Source organism: Cervus canadensis, chromosome 12 (assembly GCF_019320065.1).
Source record: "Cervus canadensis isolate Bull #8, Minnesota chromosome 12, ASM1932006v1, whole genome shotgun sequence".
Classification (NCBI taxonomy): Eukaryota; Metazoa; Chordata; class Mammalia; order Artiodactyla; family Cervidae; genus Cervus; species Cervus canadensis.
The window spans coordinates 22,056,283-22,077,240 of record NC_057397.1 but is presented as its reverse complement, the minus strand read 5'-3'; the positions used below and the strand labels follow the sequence as shown (position 1 = coordinate 22,077,240).

The following is a 20,958-nucleotide window of genomic DNA, read 5'->3' as shown; positions in this document are numbered from 1 at the left end:
CGGTACAGGAAGGGGCGGGACGACGAGCGGTGTAGCACACAACACTGTCCGGGATGCAGCCGGCTCTTGGCTTTTTTCTCCCGCGTCGCTCGGGGAGAATGGCCGCTCGAGTGTCTCCGCTTCCCCGGGTGAGCCACTGAGGAGCTCCCGCGGCTGTTCCAGGGTGAGGGCGAGCAGAGCCGCCTCTGCCTTTCGCTCTAGGTGCGTCGTCCCCGCCTGGGCTTCCTCGAACTCGAGGAGCGCAGCTCCTCGGCCCCCGGCCAGTCTCCCGGGCAGCGACCCCAAGGCCGAGCGTCTGGCCTCATCGGGGCCCTGCGGAGTCCTCAGGCTCCCCCTGAACTCGGGGTTCGGCCGGGCCCCGGAGTGGCCGGCAGGGAAGGCCCTGCCTGGGTGACAACGAGCCAGTTCACGTCGGCCTGCATCTCCCCCCCACGCCCCAACGCTGCAGTTCGGCGGGTGTGGCCTCCACTTGGGGGTGGGGGTGGGGGGCGAGGTGTCTCCGTTCCCTGCCTGCCTTCGGGGCCGCTCTGATGGGGATGCGAGTGGCACCCCCTTGTGTGGTTTTGGGGAGGGGGCCGCGTCCACGTGCGTTCGGCTCGGAGGGAGTCTTGGTCGATGCCCTTCATACCACCTTCGTGACCAGGGCGGGCCACTTGACCCCCGAGCTTGGCTGTGAGTGAAGCCGCTCAGTCGTGTCCAACTCTTTGCGACTCCGTGGACTGTAGCCTGCCAGGCTCCTCTGTCCATGGGATTCTCCAGGCAAGAATACTGGAGTGGGTTGCCATTTACTTCTCCAGGAGTTCTTCCCAACCAAGCGATCGAACCCGGGTCTCCCACATTGCAGGCAGACGCTTTATCCTCTGAGCCACCAGGGAAGCCAGAGTCTGTAAATAGGGATGATGCGTAGCACCTGCTTCGTAGGGCGGCTGGGAAGGATGGAAGAGAACCATGAGCATCAGACTTCTCACCAGTGCTGTTAATAGTCTGGGTGGGTACCTACTCTGGAGGCGCCTGGCACTGTCTCGGTCTCCGAGATTTGCAGCCTGTAAGACAGGACTGCTGATCAATACTTAAAAGATACGTGTGTCCAAACCAGGATGTGGAAAACTGGATCAGCTCTGCTGGGTTTGAAAAAAGCGGTGCTTGGCTTTGGTTGAGATCGCCCACACAACTTTCTCCAGGAAGCATGTTTATACTTGAAGCTTGTGGAGCACTTAGGACTTGGTTTGTGCTGTGGGTCCTGAAGTTGGTTTAGTATTCCTGCCTACTCCAGGGGATCTTCCCAACCCAGGTATAGACCCCCCATCTCCTGGGTCTCCTGCATTGGTAAGCGGATTCTTTATCACTGAGCCACCAGGGAAGCCCAGAATAAGTAAGAGCTGAGATAAAATACGGAGGTTTAGAATGGCCCCGCATGTTCTGGCTGCTTTTACTGGTTGGTGGAAGTAGAAGTTTACCAGAAGTTTACCAGAATGATACACCAGTACGGATGTGTAACATCCTTTAAAAAAATAAGGGTAGTTAAAAAAATAAGGGTAGAACAGCAATTATCAAACAGGGTGGTAGATTTTAACTAGGAATCGAGGGACATCCTAAGATTGAAAAAGAAAAAACATCTTGAAAGGGAATTCGGATCAGAACTTAAGAATCTGAAGCTTGAAAGCCAAAAGATAAGATGGTTGATTTTGCCAGATAGCATAACTGAAATATTAGATGAACTTCTGCTTTATTGATGGTTTGAAGTAGAATGCTTATTCACTGAAACTGAGTGTGAGAGCCCTGTTAAACCATTATGAAATACACAAAAAGAAAAAGGGAAAATTAGTTAGTGTTTCAGTGAGTATTTCTTGTAACTGGCATTTTCGACATATCTGCAATTTGGCTCCTGTACTAAAAATAAGAAATGAATCTGCTACCATGCATGGTGGTGAAAGTACTAGTAATGATAAAAAAAAAAGAATAGATTTATTTCCTGAAGGTTTTGTAGAAAACAAAATAGCCCTCTGTTTTACTGGTTTTTGAAATATTCTCATTTTAACATCTACAAAGTCATTTACTGTAAAAGTTCTTCATCAGCAACATTGACATGCTGATATTTCAACTTGGTAGCTTTTTCTCACAAGTTGCATAATTCCAGATGGGAAAGTATATATGATGCGTAGGACTGTGTGTCATTGGAGAGTTTTTTTGGGGGGGTAGGGCTTAGGAAATACTCTGGTATCTTGGTAACTAAAATAAATCTCCTCCAAAACATCTTTTAAACAGTGATAGTGAAAGGTTGATGCTGAACCTCGAAAATATGCCGGGATTCTTGGCCTCCGGAGGAGAAGAATTCAATCTGGGGCCAGAGATGAGGCTTGATCACTCAGAGCTTTTGTGTAATAAAGTTTTATTAAAGTATAAAGGAGATAGAGAAAGCTTCTGACATAGACATCAGAAGGGGGTAGACAGAGTACCTGCTTGCTAGTGTTAGCAATGGAGCTACATACTCTCCAGTGAATCCAAAGAATGTCTGCAGGTTGTAAAGACCTCACCAGACCCACTCCCATAATTTACATTTTAAGATAACAGGATTAGCCAGAAGGTTTAATCCAGAGACTGTCCTCAGGCAGGATACCTTATTGTTTTAAGATAACAGGATTAGAGGGAAAAAACTTCCTCCTTGAGAATTCCAGACCCCTCTCTCCTAGGGGACCCCTAGACTTCTTATCAACCTGCCTAGGAAATGCCTCTCTCAATAGCTTTTACTGGATGAAAATAAAGTGGTAGGGAGTCATGTACAGCCTGTGGTAAATTGGAGGGGGCAAAAGGCCAGGCAGAAGAAGAGGGAAGAGAAATTGCAATGTTAATATTTTTAGCCTTTCTGTCAGAGAGGGAGTGAGACTTAAAAAGTGTAATGAAAATCGAAGTAGAAAGTAGGAGGACTGGGTTTTAATTTTGACTCAGTTTTTCACTGAATTAGTTTAGTAACTGGGTAAGTATACTTGGCTTTCTGTTTTTAACTTTTCTGCACAATTAAGAGGTGGTATTCATTGAGATCTAAAGCTATTTTCTCATTTTCATATGAGTATTCTGTCAACTCAAAAGCTCGTTATTTAAATTCCTCCCATAGTTCTCTCGCGAAAGGTTTTGGGACTCTTATCTTGGTCCATATTTTTGTCAAAGATTTGGATGAACAAATTCACCTCATCTGTATTTAGTTAGCCAGCATTGCTTAGGTGATTAGCATGTCCTGGGCATATTATCTTAAGTACTTTTGCATATGTTTTCTCATATAACCATCTATTTTGTTTACTGATACATTCCTGTGTTTAGAATAGTGCCCAGCACAAACTACATACTTGCTCGATGACTGTTTATTGAATACATGAATTCATAATCAGTGATGTAAGTCTTCTTTGTGCCATCCTCTTTCTTGTGTGCTGTATTCTATCCCCTCTGGCCTGGGCCCCAGCAATTATCTTCTCTCTTGATCATCCGTTTCTCGTTCTCCCATTGACACATCATCATTGGTATTAAAAACTGCAATAGTTTTGTTCACTGTGAGACAACAACAAACTTGACCCACATTCCCCACCAACCTGTTTTTCTGTGCCTTTACGCAACAGCATTCCTCTGAATATTTGCTATTTCCAGTTCATTCCCTCCCAATCTTTCTTGAACCTACTTCACCTTTTATCCCCCACTGAATCAAAACTGTTCTTACAGGGCTGGCCACTGCCTCCGTGTTGTGAAATCCAAGGATCACTTATCATTTCTCATCTTGACCTCCCAGCATCATTGAGGACTCCTCCTTTCTTACTCTGATGTCCACGATGCCATTCCTGGAAGGAGGATGTTAGTTGCTCATTGGCTTCCCAGCTTCTAAAATGATGAGGGTCCCAAGGCTCAGTCATGGAAGCTTTTTTATTTTATGTTCACTCCCTAGAGGGATATTCTTTAGTTTTCCAGTTTTCAATACTGGTCTGAATGTCATTGACTCCCAGATGTATTACCCTAGCCCTGACCTTCCTGTGAAACTGCTGTGTCCAGCTCCCTGTTGAACATCTTCACTTGGATGTCCAGTACAACCTGGACATGTTCAAACCTGAATTCCTGATGGGCAGGATTTCCTGGGATGCCTAAACCTGTTCTTCCAGCAACTCCCTCTTTTTACAAGCCAGCTGATGATAGTCACGCTTGTTTAGTGCTTTTCTAGTGGAAGGCACTCTTCTAAGCTTTGTTCACAGCAGTCTTATTCAGTTCAGTTCGGTTCAGTCGCTCAGTCGTGTCTGACTCTTTGGACCCCATGGACTGCAGCATGCCAGGCTTCCCTGTCCATCGCCAACTCCCAGAGCTTGCTCAAACTTACGTCCATCTAGTCAGTGATGCCATCCAACCATCTCATCCTCTGTCGTCCCCTTCTCCTCCTGCCTTCAATCTTTCCCAGCAATGGGGTCTTTTCCAATGAGTCAATTCTCATTAGGTGGCCAAAGTATTGGAGCCTCAGTTTTAGCATCGGTCCTTCCAATTAATATTCAGGACTGATTTCCTTTAGGATTGACTGGTTGGATCTCCTTGCAGTCCAAGGGACTCTCAAGAATCTTCTCCAACATCACAATTTGAAAGAATCAATTCTTCGGCAGTCAGCTTTCTTTATGGTCCAACTCACATCTATATATGACTACTGGATAAACCATAGATTTGACTAGATGGACCTTTGTCACAAAGTAATGTCTCTGCTGTCTAGGTTTTTAATAGCTTTTCCACTCTCCTCTTTCACTTTCATCAAGAGGCTTCCTCTTCACTTTCTGCCATAAGGGTGGTATCATCTGCATATCTGAGGTTATTGATATTTCTCTGGGCAATCTTGATTCCAGCTTGTGATTCATCCAGCCCTGCATTTTCTATGATGTACTCTGCATATGAGTTATATAAGTAGGGTGACAATATACAGCCTTGACGTACTCCTTTCCTGATTTGGAACCAGTCTGTTGTTCCATGTCGGGTTCTAACTGTTGCTTCTTGATTTGCATACAGATTTCTCTGGAGGTAGGTCAGGTGGTCTGGTATTCCCCTCTTGAAGAATTTTCCACAGTTTGTTGTGATCCATTCAGTCAAAGGCTTTGGCATAGTCAATAAAGCAGAAGTAGATGTTTTTCTAGAACTCTCCTGGTCCAGTGGATGTCGGCAATTTGGTCTGTGTTTCCTCTGCCTTTTCTAAATCCAGCTTGAACATCTGGAAGTTCTCTGTTCACATACTGTTGAAGCCTAGCGTGGAGAACTTTGAGCATTATTTTGCTAGCGTGTGAGATGACTGCAGTTGTGCTATAGTTTGAGCATTCTTTGGCATTGCTTTTCTTTGGGATTGGAATGAAAACTGACCTTTTCCAGTCCTGTGGCCACTGCTGAGTTTCCCAAATTTGCTGGCATATTGAGTGCAGCACTTTCACAATATCATCCTTTAGGATTTGAAATAGCTTAGCTGGAATTCCATCACCTCCACTAGCTTTGTTCATTGTGATGCTTCCTAAGGCCCAGTTGACTTTGCATTCCAGGATGTCTGGCTCTACCTGAGTGTGATCACACCGTCATGGTTATCTGGGTCATTAAGATCTTTTTTGTATAGTTCTGTGTATTCTTGCCACCTCTTCTTAATATCTTCTGCTTCTGTTAGGTCCATACTGTTTCTGTCCTTTATTGTGCCCATCTTTGCATGAAATGTTCCCTTGGTATCTCTAATTTTCTTGAAGCAATCTCTAGTCTTTCCCATTCTATTCTTTTCCTCTATTTCTTTGCATTGAAGAATGAGAAGATGAGTGCACGTTCTTCTACTCTGCCATCTTGGACTTCAAGACAGTCTTATTTGGTTGATACTGTTATCCTCATTTGTAAATGGAGAAACTGAAGCAGAGAGATATTATGTAACTTGTCTTGGGTTCCACAATAAGAGGCGAGCCCTGCCGTGTATCCACCCATGTTTCCTGAAAATGTGTGGCCATCCAGACTTCTCCTCTTATTCATGTTCTACATTCATTACCAGTGCATACTGTTGGCTTTATCCTCAAAATATATGCAGAAGTTGACCGTCTCTTATAGCCTTCCCTCTGCACACTTGTCCTGCCACCTTCACAACTCATCTTGGTGACCGCAGTAACGTCCTGTTGCCCCCTGTGCAGCGTATTCTCCACACAGCCGACATTGAGAACCGAAGTTGGAAATCTCATCCTTCTGACACCTTTTCCCTCTCACTTAGGTAAAAGCTAGCCCACAAAATTCTACAGTGCTCTCTGTTTCCAACTGCCCACCCCACCCCTCTTTCTCACCCTGCCTGCTTTTCTGTTCCTCCCTCCACCCCAAAGTGCACATCGCTTGTGCTTACCATTTTTTCAACCAGGAATTCTCTTCTAAAGGCACACGTGGTTTGCTTCCTCACGTCCTCGGGGCTTTGCTCAAACAGGTGACACAGTGGTAAAGAATCTGCCTGCTAATGCAGGAGATGTAGGAGACACAGGTTCAGTTCAATCCCTGGGTCAGGAATATCCCCTGGAGTAGGAAATGGCAACCCACTCCAGTATTCTTGCCTGGAGAATCCCATCAACAGAAGAGCCTGGTGGGCTGCAGTTCATGGGATTGCGAAGAGTTGGACATGACTGGGCACAGACACAGACCTTTGAAGGTGGAACGGGCACCTTTTGAGTCTTCTGTTCTGGAATGTTTTAAATCAAAGGGTTGACCATTTGTGGAGGAGGTTCTTGTGTGTGGTACATGGGGTGCTGTTAAGGGGTGGATGGATCTTGTGCTGGGTCCTCGTAGCCTCTGTCCCCGGGATTCTACCTGTACACTGTCCCTTCCCCTCTACTGTGTGTGTGAAGTATGTGTGACAGGTCAGAGCATGACCAGGGCTAAGAGAGAGTGTTCTATTACCAATTTGGGTAGAGGGAGGTACTAAAGGTTTTAAAACCATGAGATTTTAGAATCCTATTAAAAATTGGAAATGAGACTAGATTACTGGGACAGTTCTATTAAGCAGTAAGGGTCAGCTCACCAAAATGATTGGTTTTCAGGCCTGGGAAAGCTTCTTTTAACATATTAGAGAGGCTATCATAAATTTTAATGTATTAACTATTCGAAAGCTCTCTCTGTTGAGATATAATTCATCATAATATTCCCATTTTTAAAATGTGCCACTTGGTGGCATTCACAAGGTCGTACAGCCATCACTACCATCCAGATCCAGGACATTTTTATTGTCCCTCAAAGACACCTCTGTTTCCATTGGCAGTCTCTTATCATTGCCCTGCGGCCAGCCCCAGGCAGCCAGTAGCCTTTGTGTCTGTGTGAATTAACCTGTTCTGGGTGTTTCATAGAAATGAAATTATGTAATATGTGGCCTTCAGTATCTGACTTTTTTTTTTTTTTTTTTAACTTAGTATAATGTTTTTTAGGGTTCACTTATATTGTGGTATGAACTAGTACTTTATTTCTTTTTGTGCCTGAATAATCTTTTTTCTGGCTATAGCATATTTTTATCCATCAACTGATGGACATTTGAGTTGTTTCCATTTTTTTTGGCTATCATGACTAAATGCTGCTGTCAACAACTGTATGCAGATTTTTCTGTGAATATGTTTTCAGTTCTCTTGGGTGTATACCTAGGATAAGAATTACTGGGTCCAGTGGTAACTCTATGTTTAACTTTTTGAGGACTGCCAAACTGATTTCCACAGTGACTAGCAATGTACAAAGGTTCTCATTTTGCCATGTCATCAGTATCATTTGTTATTTTCCTCCTTTCTTTGATGATAGCCACCCTAGTGAGGAAAGCTCCTATTTTAAAAAGTAGTAAGTTTTGCTGTGTTGTTTTACTCTGAATTCTCAGTTCAGTCAGTTCAGTCACTCAGTCGTGTCCGACTCTTTGCGACCCCATGAATCGTAGCACGCCAGGCTTCCCTGTCCATCATCAACTCCTGGAGTTTACTCAGACCCATGTCCATCGAGGCGGTGATGCCATCCAACCATCTCATCCTCTATCGTCCCCATCTCCTCCTGCCCCCAACCCCTCCCAGCATCAGGGTCTGTTCCAGTGAGTCAACTCTTCGCATGAGGTGGCCAAAGTACTGGAGTTTCAGCTTCAGCATCAGTCCTTCCAGTGAACACCCAGGACTGATCTCCTTTAGGATGGACTGGTTGGATCTCCTTGCAGTCCAAGGGACTCTCAAGAGTCTTCTCCAACACCATAGTTCAAAAGCATCAATTTTTCGGTGATCAGCTTTCTTCACAGTCCAACTCTCACATCCATACATGACCACTGGAAAAACCATAGCCTTGACCAGATGGACCTTTGTTGGCAAAGTAATGTCTCTGCTTTTTAATATGTTGTCTAGGTTGGTCATAACTTTGCTTCCAAGAGTAAGTGTCTTTTAATTTCATGGCTGCAATCACCATCTGCAGTGATTTGGGGGCCCAAAAAAATAAAGTCTGACACTGTTTCTACTGTCTCCCCATCTATTTCTCATGAGGTAATGGGACCAGATGCCATGATCTTAGTTTTCTGAATGTTAAGCTTTAACATAAGCCAAGTTTTTCACTCTCCTCTTTTACTTTCATCAAGAGGCTTTTTAGTTCCTCTTCTCTTTCTGCCATAAGGGTGGTGTCATCTGCATATTTGAGGTTATTGATATTTCTCCCAGCAATCTTGATTCCAGCTTGTGCTTCTTCCAGCCCAGTGTTTCTCATGATGTACTCTGCATATCAGTTAAATAAGCAGGGTGACAATATACAGCCTTGACGTACTCTGAATGCTGAAACACTGATAAATTTTAGTGGTTTGACTCTGTGTGTGTTCATGTTTAGTCATTCAGTTGTGTCCAACTCCTTGTGACCCCATGGACTATAGCACGCTAGGCTCCTCTGTCCGTGGAATTCTTCAGGCGAGAATACTGGAGTGGGTTGCAATTTCCTTCTGGTTGACTCTTTTGATGGGTTGGTTAAAATGGGATGTAAATAAAACACAGATTGTGGGCTCAATGTGTGCTGTGTCCACCTTCTTTACCACCACAGGCCCAGATTTCTCACAGATAAGTGCTGTTGGTTACCAGGAAATCAGACACATCCTCCATCCCTGGGAGAATAAGTCGATTTTGTGTGCTGCCAACACGCCGGTTTATTAGCAAGATAATCTTGGCTTCAAGACATCACATGACTGCTCTTGCATACATCTGTCTCCCTCTCCCTCCATCTCTTTCTTGCATTTTTTTCCTATCCCGCCTCATCCACAAAGGATTTGAGATGATTTTCATTAAGGTTACATGGTATGGAGTAATGATAAAATATCTCTTAGAATCAGAAGCAGAGAAAATAGGAATGGAAGAAGGAAATCTTATTTAGGAGATTGTAATCATGAGGGCTAATACAGTTGTGTCATCAAATATCATGTTTGACCATCAGCTTATCCAGCAGTTACTGAAAAGAGACATCACCTGTTACACATCCTAACTTCATATTTTTTCTCTAAAGAAGCACAGTTTTCTGTAACTCTGAGTTCAAAAACGTCTTAGGTAGGGGGTTTAAGAGTATAGGGGCTTCCTAGGTGGCTCAGTGGTAAAGAATCTGCCTGCAGTGCAGGGGATGTGGGTTGATCCCTGGTTCAGGAAGATCCCCTGGAGGAGGAAATGGCCACCTACTCCAGTATTCTTGCCTGGGAAAGCCCGTGAAAAGAGGAACCGTTTCATATAGAGCTAAAACAGTATATGGAGGTCTTCACTAAGAGCTTTGGTAGCACGAGTAGAATTTTGAATTGTGATACACTGGTGTAGGGCAGGAAGCATGTTTGTCACACATTGTGTTTATGTCTCTTGCCATTTATTTTATGGAAATTCTGTCTCTAGGTATTAATGATTATCTTTTTTTGAATCATATTTTTCTTCCATTTGTATATGTTGTTTTCCAGAATATAGACATTGAAGCTTGGGACAAAATATTTATCTAATTTCTGGTAAGTTAAGTGAATGCTTTAGGGAGTTGACACAAAATAATTGTATGCTCTGTTTCTTCACTCATTTAAGATACAAGAGAAATTTTAGTGACATATAAGATAAAAATTATGCTGATAAATTTTTACTATTGTATAACATAAAAGGAACAGAGAACTTTTCTATAAACCTGCTTGTAAAAGATAATACCCCAAAACACATGTCATCACTTCCTAAAGAATTGGGTTACTTTTATTGAATCAGATATTGATGTTTTCTTCTGTGAAGAATAGTTATCTCAACATAACTCAGTTTAAGATACAAATGCTCAGTATGATCCACTTAAGATGTAGTCAAATTATTCAGATCAAGCTGCAGTTTCATTCATCGGCTTTGTTTTCCTCTCGTAACTGTAGCTTGTGAGTTATTTTCAGAAGCTAAGCCCAGCATGCTTCACGAGTGGACAGAGGATACCCATTTTCACATTTAAATCTGCAATGAAGTTAAGAGTTAACAACCGACTCATTTTTGTTATTAAGAAACGACTTTGCACCATATTTTACGTAGACCAAAACATTTACCCTCTCAGCTGTGAAGAGAATCACGCTGGATTATTTTTCTCTTCTAGTGGCTGAGTTGAAGACCTGCCATGACGATGAAGAAAGAGACTGCATTTGCTGTTTCGACCTAAAGAAAAATGACCAATAAGAACCAAAGCTGTGCTGTGGGACAGGATTCCATGCCCTCCATGACTTGTCTCATCCACGTCCTTGAAGCGTGGTTTGGTGTGGAGCACTTGGAGGACTACTGGAATTTTGCAAACTACCTCTTGTGGGTTTTCACACCACTCCTCCTTTTAATACTCCCTTACTTCACCATCTTTCTGCTGTACCTTACTATCGTTTTCTTACACATTTATAAGAGGAAGAATGTGCTAAGAGAAGCCTACTCCCATAATCTGTGGGATGGTGCAAGGAAGACGGTGGCGACCCTGTGGGACGGACACGCGGCTGTCTGGCATGGTAAGCAGATCGCTTTGTGCTCTGGGCTTCTGCTGGTGTGGGTGCACTGACACCCCATCATCGTCCCTGTGGTTGATTGAAGAGATGTTGAAAAATATGATGGAGGGGAGAGTTACTGTTTCTTGTTATCTGTTTGCATGTGTGGTGCACATGTATTGTCTTTATTAAAGTGATTTTCTTCTAAGCACATTCGTTTCCATTAAACAAAGAACCATATAGCTGTGTAGAATATGACAATAAGCTAAAATTAAAAAATGAATATTTAACATCTAAAAGTAAGAGACGAACAGTATAGAAAACTGTTTTGAAAGTGCTTTAATTATTTAGTGTTTACTTCCATTTTGTTCAAAATAAGTTTGACTTTCCCAGTGTCGAGATTTTTAAACAATGAAATACTAAGTAATAATATTTTTAAATTAAATATAATCTGTATACCAAAATTTACCCATTTTCTGTTTGCCTCATTTCAGAAATCATTGTGTGACTTACTAAGCTAATGTGTTGTCACTTTAAATCTACATATGCCTGCAAGTCATTTTTGAGCACTTGACCATGCCATCCGGTGTCAAATGCTCAACATGCATCAGTTCTTATAACACAGTAGATGGAGCCCATGTATTATCTCCATTTTACAGTTTTCTCATAAGGAAACTGAAGAACAGAGAGGTTATCATTTGCCCAAGGCTGCTAGGACACCAGGGAGAAGAGCCAGGACGCAGCCCTGGTTTCTGGGTCTCGGCCTGTGCGTCTCTGACCCGTGCTGCGCAGCAGGTCTGTCCCTGACTGGCGGCTCGGACTCCCCGCAGTGGTCGTCAGAAGGTATGCAGACAGTAAACACATGCTACTGACGTAGTGAATTTACTATTTACCTGCTAATACCAATGACCTTGCCAGTCAGCACAGCCCTCACACCCTCTGGTGGCTGTTCACCCACCACCATGGGATGGTGTCTCCACGTTCCATGACCAGAGCCTGCATCTGTGTAGACGGCTGTTGTTCATTGTCTATACAGCCGTGAGACAGAAATGCAGTGGCCTGGTTTATAGGACTCGGGAGTCTATGTCCCCCTCCCACTTGTAACCTCCCGTATTTCAGGATAACGCATATTGTAAGGAATTTGAATTTATTTATATTTCAAGAGACATGATTTAATTTCTGTAAATTCAAGTGTTGAACTTATTTTGTAAGTGAGTATATAATTTTGAAGTATTTATTCTTTGTTTTTCTGAGATATTTCTAAATATGCCCCTATGGCTCAGAGGAAGTAAAAATATAGATTACTTCTTACCCTGTTTTAATGTTCTGTTACGATAATTTAGCACTGTATTTTATTGGGATAAGTGATGCTTTTTAAAACAGTTTTCTCCACTCATTTAGTGACATACACAATAGGTATTTGTGTGCACATTCAGATTTTGTATTGATGTCAAATCAGTTTTAATTTATGCTTTGTAAAGAATCTTCAGAGAAGTTTTTAACTAATAAAAATGTTCACTGTAGAAAATGTGGCAAGTAAAAATAAATATGGAGAAGAAAATAGCAGTCACCTAAAATTTGCCATGCCATTGAATTCTGGTGTGTTTATTGCCCTTTATTATTGCTTTTTATTTGTGTGGCAGACTAGTATCTGCATGTCACTGAGCCTTCTTACATGACTTGTAATGACTGTACAGACTCTGTAAATCCAATAGCTAATTTAGTTAGTTACCTGTTACACTGTCGTTTATTGGTAATTGGTTACTATAAGTATCTTTATATAAGAATCTATCCAGTGTTTCCTGTTTTGAACTTAAATTTTACCCTCTACTGTGTATTATGTAAGTGCTCTGGCATTTTGCAAACCATTCTGTGACTCTACTACATCAAGGAACATGAATCTGATATTTCTTTAAATATCTGCATTTTTAGGTAGTCTGTCAGTGAGGTCCCTGCCTTCAAGTTGCTTACAGCCTTTAAATTATAGCAATTTTGACTTTTTTACTTTACATTTACTATTATTTTTTAAAAACATGGACATATTTTATTCACTAAATGGGTTCTCCAAGTTAAACCACAGGTAGCAGGGGTTTTTTTTTTTTTGGCATATATGTATATATATATTTAAATTTATTTTTTAATTGAAGGATAACGGCTTTATAGAATTGTAGAAGAGTTTTTTATGGAAAATTAAATTGGGGTTTCAAGAGAACATTCCCGTTCTCCTTTAGGTGGCCTTCAGGTGGGTTAGAGTTTCTTCGCCTCCTGTGTCTCACACAGGGAAGGCCTCCTGGGCCCACTGGCTGGAGCTCAAACCTGCCTCTTCCCAGTCACAGCTGGGTGACCTCGGGCAGGTTACCTCGCTTCCTTTGCCCTTTCTCCCTTCTCCCTCTTCCTCCTCCCTTCCTGTTTCAACAATTATGACTTTTTTAAACTTCATTTAAAAAAATTTTTAGAATTACAGGAAAGTTGCAAAAATAGTACAGAGTTCCTGACGTTTTTCACTCAGCTTTCCCTCGTGTTAGCATCTTACATAACCGTGTGTACAGTTATCAGATTAACGGTGGTACAACACTATCAACCAAACTACAGATGTTACTGGAATCTTACCAGGTTCCCTGCCAGAGTCCTTTTTACCAGGATCCCATCCTGCATTTAGTTGTCGTATCTTCTCCAATTTAAGACGGGTTTTTCATCTTTTATGACCCTCACACTTTTGCAGAGTACTGCTCAGTGATTTTGTGGACTGTCTCTTAATTTAGGTATGATGTTCTCCATAGTTAGACTGAAGTTGTGCATTTTTGACCAGAATCCCACTGATGATGAGTTCTCAGTACATTGTATCCAAGGTGCCTAATGTTAATGTGTGTTATTACCGGCGATGGTGACTTTGATCACATGGTTGAGGGAGTGTCTGCTAGGTTTTTCCACCACAAAGTTGCTAGTTTTTACTTTTTAATTGATAAATGTCTTGGAAGAGCGCCTTTAAAGCTATGTAAATAACCTTTATCTTCAAACAAGCTACTAAACTTTTCTGAACTTCATTTTCCTCTTCTGTAAAATGGGTTGTTTTAAGGATTCATTGGATCTTGATATAAAGTACTTAGAATAATTTCTGTTATGTAATAAAAATTCAACAAATGTTAGCTGTCATAATTATAGAGCATCTTGCTCCAATAATTTGGAAAGCACTCAAATGCATCACTTGCTTCTTGGTCATTATTAAGTTCAACTTCACACACCTGCTATGTTTAAGATTCCTAGTATTTTCAAGGCACATTTTTAGGCTGTCAAGGTTTTGACTCTTGTTGTTAGCAAGAAATGCATTCTTCCACCCAGTGTATACACACAGGTTTATCTACTTTGTCAAGTGTGTAGAGACTGTCTTCATGTGATCTTCTCTGTGTTCTATCCTGCTGTCTTATTTAAAAAGAAAAATGCTGACAGTAACTCACTAAAGTGATTGCACAACTCAGTGAGTGGATGGCCACAAGCATTTGACAATCTCAGGTGCAGGTTAGCCTGGGCACACCTCTGGCAAGAGGTGTGGTGAGGGGCAAGGGCACAGACGCCCTCCCCCGCCCCTCTCCCCGCTACAGTTTGACCTTGAGTAGTTGGTTATGTGGGTTTTGCCTCCTTCCTCATCAGTGCAGGGATTCTGTGAGGACCATATGATATAATTACTATGGGTCCAATACGGCGCCTGGCAGGTGAATACCCAATAAGTGTCCATTCTTGTTTCTATGGGACAAAAGTGAAAGCACTATTCATGGAGGAAGTAGCTTTTAAACAAGGTTTTGAAGAATGAGTGGGGAAATAACTGAGTAACTGTTTCACAAAATCCACCTGCAATGCAGGAGACCCAGGTTCGATTCCTGGGTCAGAAAGATCCGCTGGAGAATAGATAGGCTACCCACTCCAGGATTCTTGGGCTTCCCAGGTGGCTCAGCTGGTGAAGAATCTGCCTGCAATGTGGGAGACCTGGGTTTGATCCCTGGGTTGGGAAGATCCCCTGGAGAAGGGAAGGGCTACCCACTACAGTATTCTGGCCTGGAGAATTCCGTGGACTGTATAGTCCATGAGGTTGCAAAGAGTCAGACATGACTGAACGACTTTCACTTCACCTCACACCATTATATTTAAAAATTAAATACACAGTGTTTTTGAAGGAAAAGAGAAATGATCAAAATTGGTTTAAGAAGGAGAGAGAAACAGAGCAGACCAATAATCATATAATAAATATTAAACTAGTCAAAGTCTATACCCTCCTTTCTTCACAAAGGGCTGAGAGTCCACAAGTTAGGCTAAACTTTTAAGGAACAGATAATGCCCCTCTTAAAGTGAGAGTGTAGGAAAAAGTGGAGGTAAACTGGTTATTTTGCAAGGATAGGAGAACTTTGCTATCGAAACTAAGGAGAACACAAAAGGGAGATTTGTAGGTCAGTCTCAAAGTAGTTTTATAAAATTCAGTACTTATGATAAAAAAGAAACATAGTAAGTGAAGACTAAAGGTACTACTTTAATAAGGGGGAATGTTCCAGAAATATTCAACAAAAATGATCCACATTAGAGAAGTGAAAGGAGTTACCATAAGTAAGAAATATGACAAGGTTGCTCTCAACTTCTACTGTTTAACATTCTCTTGGAGCTCCTGGAAATAAAGAGATGAGAAAAGAGGCCTGAAAGAACTAAGTGAATCCACTTACTAGTACTGATAAGTTTGCTTAAACACAGAATCATATACTACCAATAATCATTTTTAAAATGGAAATAAACATTCTATTTGAGACTAAATCTAACAAAAAACATGTAAGAACTTTAAGGAGAAACTATATGCTTTACAGATGGAATTCGAAACAGTTGAAGTGGATACAAAGTCTCAGTGTAATACAGGTGTCCCTTCTATGCCCACACTCCCAGTTCAATTACTAATTCAATATAACTGATTTTTCGTCAACTTCTAAAATTCATATAGAAGAGTAAAGAGGAATAACCAAGGCAAATTGGAAATAAAAGAGGGCATTTCCCCCTATCATATCAAAAGCATCAACATTTATCATGATTAAAATTACAGTGTTGGTCCAGGGAAAGGATTATCACAAGTAGATCAAACATTAAAAAGTTAGAAGCATGAATGTAGTAAGTGATAAAGGTGGTGTTAGAGGTCAGCACGAAAAGACAGGAAAATACTTGATGACTTTCAAGTACGGAAGATCTTAACGAAGATGCAAAACAAAAGCTATTGAGAATAACTAAAAGTGTGTCAAACGATCGGGCAGATCAGGGTAGGTCATTTACAGTGTAACTTAGAAAACAGTAAATAAAAAAATCCAATTTAAATGGTCTAAACATGTGGTCTGAAAACGACCTAAACATAAATGCCAACAATTAGATTCACAAGCCCCCTAGTAATTAGGAAAGTGCAAATTAAAACTTATGCTAAGATATCATTTTTACTCAAAAGATTGGCAAAAATTAGTTTGTTGACATTAGAGAGTGAGAATGTGGAGACAGGGACTCTCAGTGCCTGAGAGTACTGTAGTGCAGTGAGTCAGGAGGACCATTTGGTAGCTTCTGTTATAATTTAAAATGGGTGTATCATATGATCAGTTGCCCTTATTACCCAGTTATCTCAGTATCCAGTCTAGTGGTAAACTCACAAGGTACAGGATGCATATAAATGGATGCTCATTGCAGCAATATTTGTGAAAAACTGCAAACAGTCCAGTGTCCCTAAATAAGGAAATGGCCCAATGAACTGTGATAGGAATTCATTATGGAATACTTTATAGCCATTTAAAAATCATCTATAAGAAATCACTACCTGTGTCTATCAAGTAGATGTCCAAGATATATTGTGGCATGAAAAAAAACTAAGATTCATTATTATAATCACAGTAGGAAACCACCTGTGTTCAAACATGCAGACACCCTGGTACTGAGTAAAACACAGGATGTACTCAGGACCAAAAGAGGTGTCATTCTTATTCTTGGGTGAGAAGTATGTGGAAGGCTGAACCTGGAAAGGTAGGCTGAAATTAAGTTGTGATGCAATTAAATGCTGTGCCCAGCCAGGAGTTTGCGTTTATTTTGTAGGTACTTTTTAGGTCCATATGCTTTCCTGAGGAAGACCCAAAAGGGTGGTATTGTCATTTTACCATAGTGTGTAGGTGTACAGCCTTAAAAACGGGGTTTTGGTGTCACATTTAGAAGGGATCATCTTTTAGGAGATTAGCCTTATCTGAAATTATGGTGCATGCTTGCCTGCCCAGTCGCTTCGGTCATGTCCCACTCTTTTCAACCCCAGGGACAGTAGCCTGCCAGGCTCCTCTGTCCATGGGATTCTCCAGGCAAGAATACTGGAGTGGGTTACCATTTCCTCCTCCAGGGGATCTTCCCCACCCAGGGATTGAACCTGTGTCCCTTGCATTGAAAAGGGGATTCTTTACCACTAGGCCACCTGGGGAGCAAAGTGGTAGGCAGTTATCTCATTTATTACATAATAAATAAATCCCTACGGGTGAAGCTCTGGGGGAAACCAAAGAATCTGGAAAGTTATTATGATCAGGGCACAGAGCAGGGGAGGTAAATAAGTATGCATTTCACGGCCTAAAACAAGAGAGCCACATTCGTCACAGGGCTGGGCTATTCTTGGTGAAGGGACCCAGACTACTGGAAATGTGCACAAACGTGCATATGTCCAGGCCCCCTCCCTGAACAGCGGAGGGATCGACTGAGCAACAGCCGTCTTGGAGAGTGACGTCTTTCTCTGAGCCCTGCTACCCATCACCTTCCAGGACTAGGGTCCTGTAGGCAGAAGACGGGGTTGCACTTCAAAACCCACGTCGGGGAGAGGGAGTGATATACTTAGAGAGTGGAGGTAAACACACAGAACGTGGTGACGAGGTAATAGAGTCCGAGGGAGGAGCAGGTAAAGGCCCCAGCATTTCTATGAACACGTGACCGGAAGTGCTCCGTTAGAGGCGGTCGCGTAGGCAGCGTGGAGGTGGGAGACGCCGTGGTCCATGTGACACAGGAAAGAATGTGACATCACTTGATGGCCTTTTTGGGGTCTGAAAGGCCTTGATAGTGTTTGACCAGTGTGACCATCCGCTGGTGCTTTCTGAGCCAGAGGTGGTATGACTACATCCATGCTTCATGATAAATGCGGTTGAATATTGGGGCTTAAGGTTTAGTGGAATGACGGTAAACTCTAGTTGTCGATAGTGAACTGCTGAATTGAATTTTTCTGCTTTCAACCCGGTGATTTGATAATATGGAAGCAGCTCAATTAATTGTCAATTCTTTTAAAAGAAAATTATTCTGGAATACAAAGGGGAAGCTAAGGAATAGTCTGTATAGAATCCCTTAAAGAAGTATTCTTTATTTCTTAGAAGGTTTGTCTGCTGGGATGATCTATCCTTTTGATAACTTAAGGCAACTTCAGTGACTGATTCTAAGTAAATTGAATTATTTGAACTAAAATTAGGTAATTGGGAAGAAATGTTAAAAAGTACAGAAACACAATTTTGAAATATTAAATTTTTAAAACCGTTCTGTTGAGTCTATTTGGTATATTACCAAATAATTTATTTCTTCAATACTAGAATCAGTTACCACACTTAATCTGTTTGGTGAAGATATTATGTTGTTGTTTAGTCACTAAGTCATGTGCGACTCTTTTGCGATCCCATGGACTGTAGCCCGCCAGGGTCCTCTGTCCATAGGATTTCCCAGGCAAGAATACTGGAGTGGGTTCCCATTCCTTTCTCCAGGGGATCTTCCTGACCCAGGGATCAAACCCAGGTCTCCTCCATTGGCAGGTGGATTTTTTACCACTGAGTCACCTGGGAAGCCCAAGGATATTATAAACCACTTTAAAAATGAATCTCTCAAAATTAACACCAAAATCTTTATAATTTAAATGTTTGTTTCTTAGCAAATCTGACGGGGATAAACTGAAGGAAAGAAGCACACAGGTGGTTTCAGATTTCCGTATTCTGGACAGTGGTGTCTTTCCCGTGTGAGTTGCAGTCTTGGGTCAGCAGTTCTGTGTGGGAGAGTCTGGCCACAGGAACTTGCTTTCCTTCTCCCCTTTAGTCACTGAAGACTTCCTTCCTTTTTCTTTGGGCCTCATTACCCTTGGCTGTGGCCTCTGGATGCTCCCTTTTCTCTTTGCCAGGTCCAGCTGAGGCTCTGGTCTTAACAACCCCCTGATGGGGAGAAGGGAGGCAAAAGCAGGTCTTAGACCAGGGCCAGGATCACATGCCTTCTCCTGCACAGTGCCATTTCCCACCTCCTGGGATGAAACACAGGGTAGTTTTTACTGACACGTGTGTGGAGCTTACCTCAACCTTTTATATGTGTTTACCACAGTCCACCCACAGCACAGAATGGTGGGAGGAGAGGTGAGGGCTGGCATGTCTTTAGTCCCACTCATACTACAGGACAGAGGTTTTCTTGACATTCAGTTCAAATCTCTTATCACATTTTTTTTCTCCACATGTAGTAGTTAGATCCTATCGAGTCATCTTTGTTTTGAATGAATAGAATGGGAAGAATTTGTGAAGAATGATGTGTATGTATATATTTGTTGTTGTTCAGTCACTAAGTTGTGTCCGACTTTGTGACCCCATGGACTGTAGCAAGCCAGTCTCCTCTGTCCATGAGATTCTCTAGGCAAGAATACTGGAGTGGGTTGCCATGTCCTCCTCCAGGGGATCTTCCTGACTCATGGATCAAACCTGGGTCTCCTGAGTTGCAAGCAGATTCTTTACCATCTGAGCCACCAGGGAAGACAGTATAAATAGACTAATGTTAAATACATTTTAAGTGTCTGTGCTTTGTTTTTCTAACAGGTTATGAAGTTCATGGGATGGAAAAAATACCGGAAGAAGGACCAGCACTGATCATTTTTTATCACGGAGCTTTTCCCATAGACTTTTACTACTTCATGGCGAAAATTTTTATCCATAAAGGCAGAACTTGCCGAGTAGTAGCGGATCACTTTGTCTTTAAAATTCCAGGTAAACTTTCACTGTAGCTGGTGATAGAAGAATATTTAATGAACACGACCAAATTATGTGACAGTCTGTGTATCTTTCTTTATTAATAAGTATTTAGTAATTATTTTTCAAAGTTAAATCCTAAAATTAACTGTAAATTTTGCCAAACAATTAATATATATTTTGGTATAGAAGGTAGTTAACTTTTCATATGGTGAATTTTTCTGTGAGGTATTGATTTGAGAGTTTACTTCTACAGTAATCAGGGTTTGATTACTGTCAGTTTGATAGCAAATGAAAATTAGTGAAATAAGCTAGCTAGGATATATTTTGTCTTTACATAGTAACATAATATTGCCTCAAAAACCCTAATCTATATAGCCTATTATGTCTCTTATCATATTTGACTTGCGTGGTAGAATTAAAACTCTTGAGATTGAGGACTAAATTCTTTTTAATATTCATGTTCCTAAAGGCTTTGTGCCTTTTAAAAAATATTAATAGGGGGACTTCTCTAGTGGTCCAATGGTTGAAACTCCATGCTTCCACTGCAGGGGGAACACGTTTGATCCCTGGTCAGAAAACTAAGACCTTGCATGCTATGTGGTGTGGTCCCCCAAGACACAATAAAATAAAAGTAAAAAGATTAATAGGAAATTCCCTGGCGGTCCAGCAGTTAGGACTCTACTTTCGCTGCTGAGGGCACAGGTTCAATCCTGGTTGGGGAACTAAGATCCCACAGGCCATATGGTACAGCCAAAAAAGAAAAAAAAAAAAAAAGTGGAATGGTTTCAAACATGATAAGAGATTTTAAAGAATCATTCTAAAGTAAACCCACTGAGATTTTCTTCTGTCACTAAATTACTGGGAATAAGCCAAGAAAATTTATAGCATGTTTTCTGGATTAATAAAAGCAAAAGCCAACCATCAGCCAGCTAAGCCCCAGACAGCGCATGAAATAACATTCACTTAGTGCCTTTCACAGACATGGTTAATGCTTCC

General features: G+C 41.6%; 1 protein-coding gene across 3 annotated transcripts in view; it reads left to right on the top strand.

Moving 5' to 3' along the window:
• Window positions 1–13: 13 nt before the first annotated feature.
• TMEM68 (transmembrane protein 68) overlaps window positions 14–20,958 on the top strand; it is a 34,393-nt gene continuing 13,448 nt past the window's right edge. The window contains exons 1-3 of one of the 3 annotated variants that reach the window (XM_043483400.1): window positions 14–128; window positions 10,582–10,975; window positions 19,810–19,977. In XM_043483400.1, coding sequence (XP_043339335.1) covers window positions 10,651–10,975; window positions 19,810–19,977 — 493 coding nt within the window. In that variant the 5' untranslated portion in view covers window positions 14–128; window positions 10,582–10,650. Of the gene's footprint in view, window positions 202–10,581; window positions 10,976–19,809; window positions 19,978–20,958 lie in introns of all 3 variants that reach the window. The other 2 variants (XM_043483399.1, XM_043483398.1) reach the window with 2 other exon arrangements.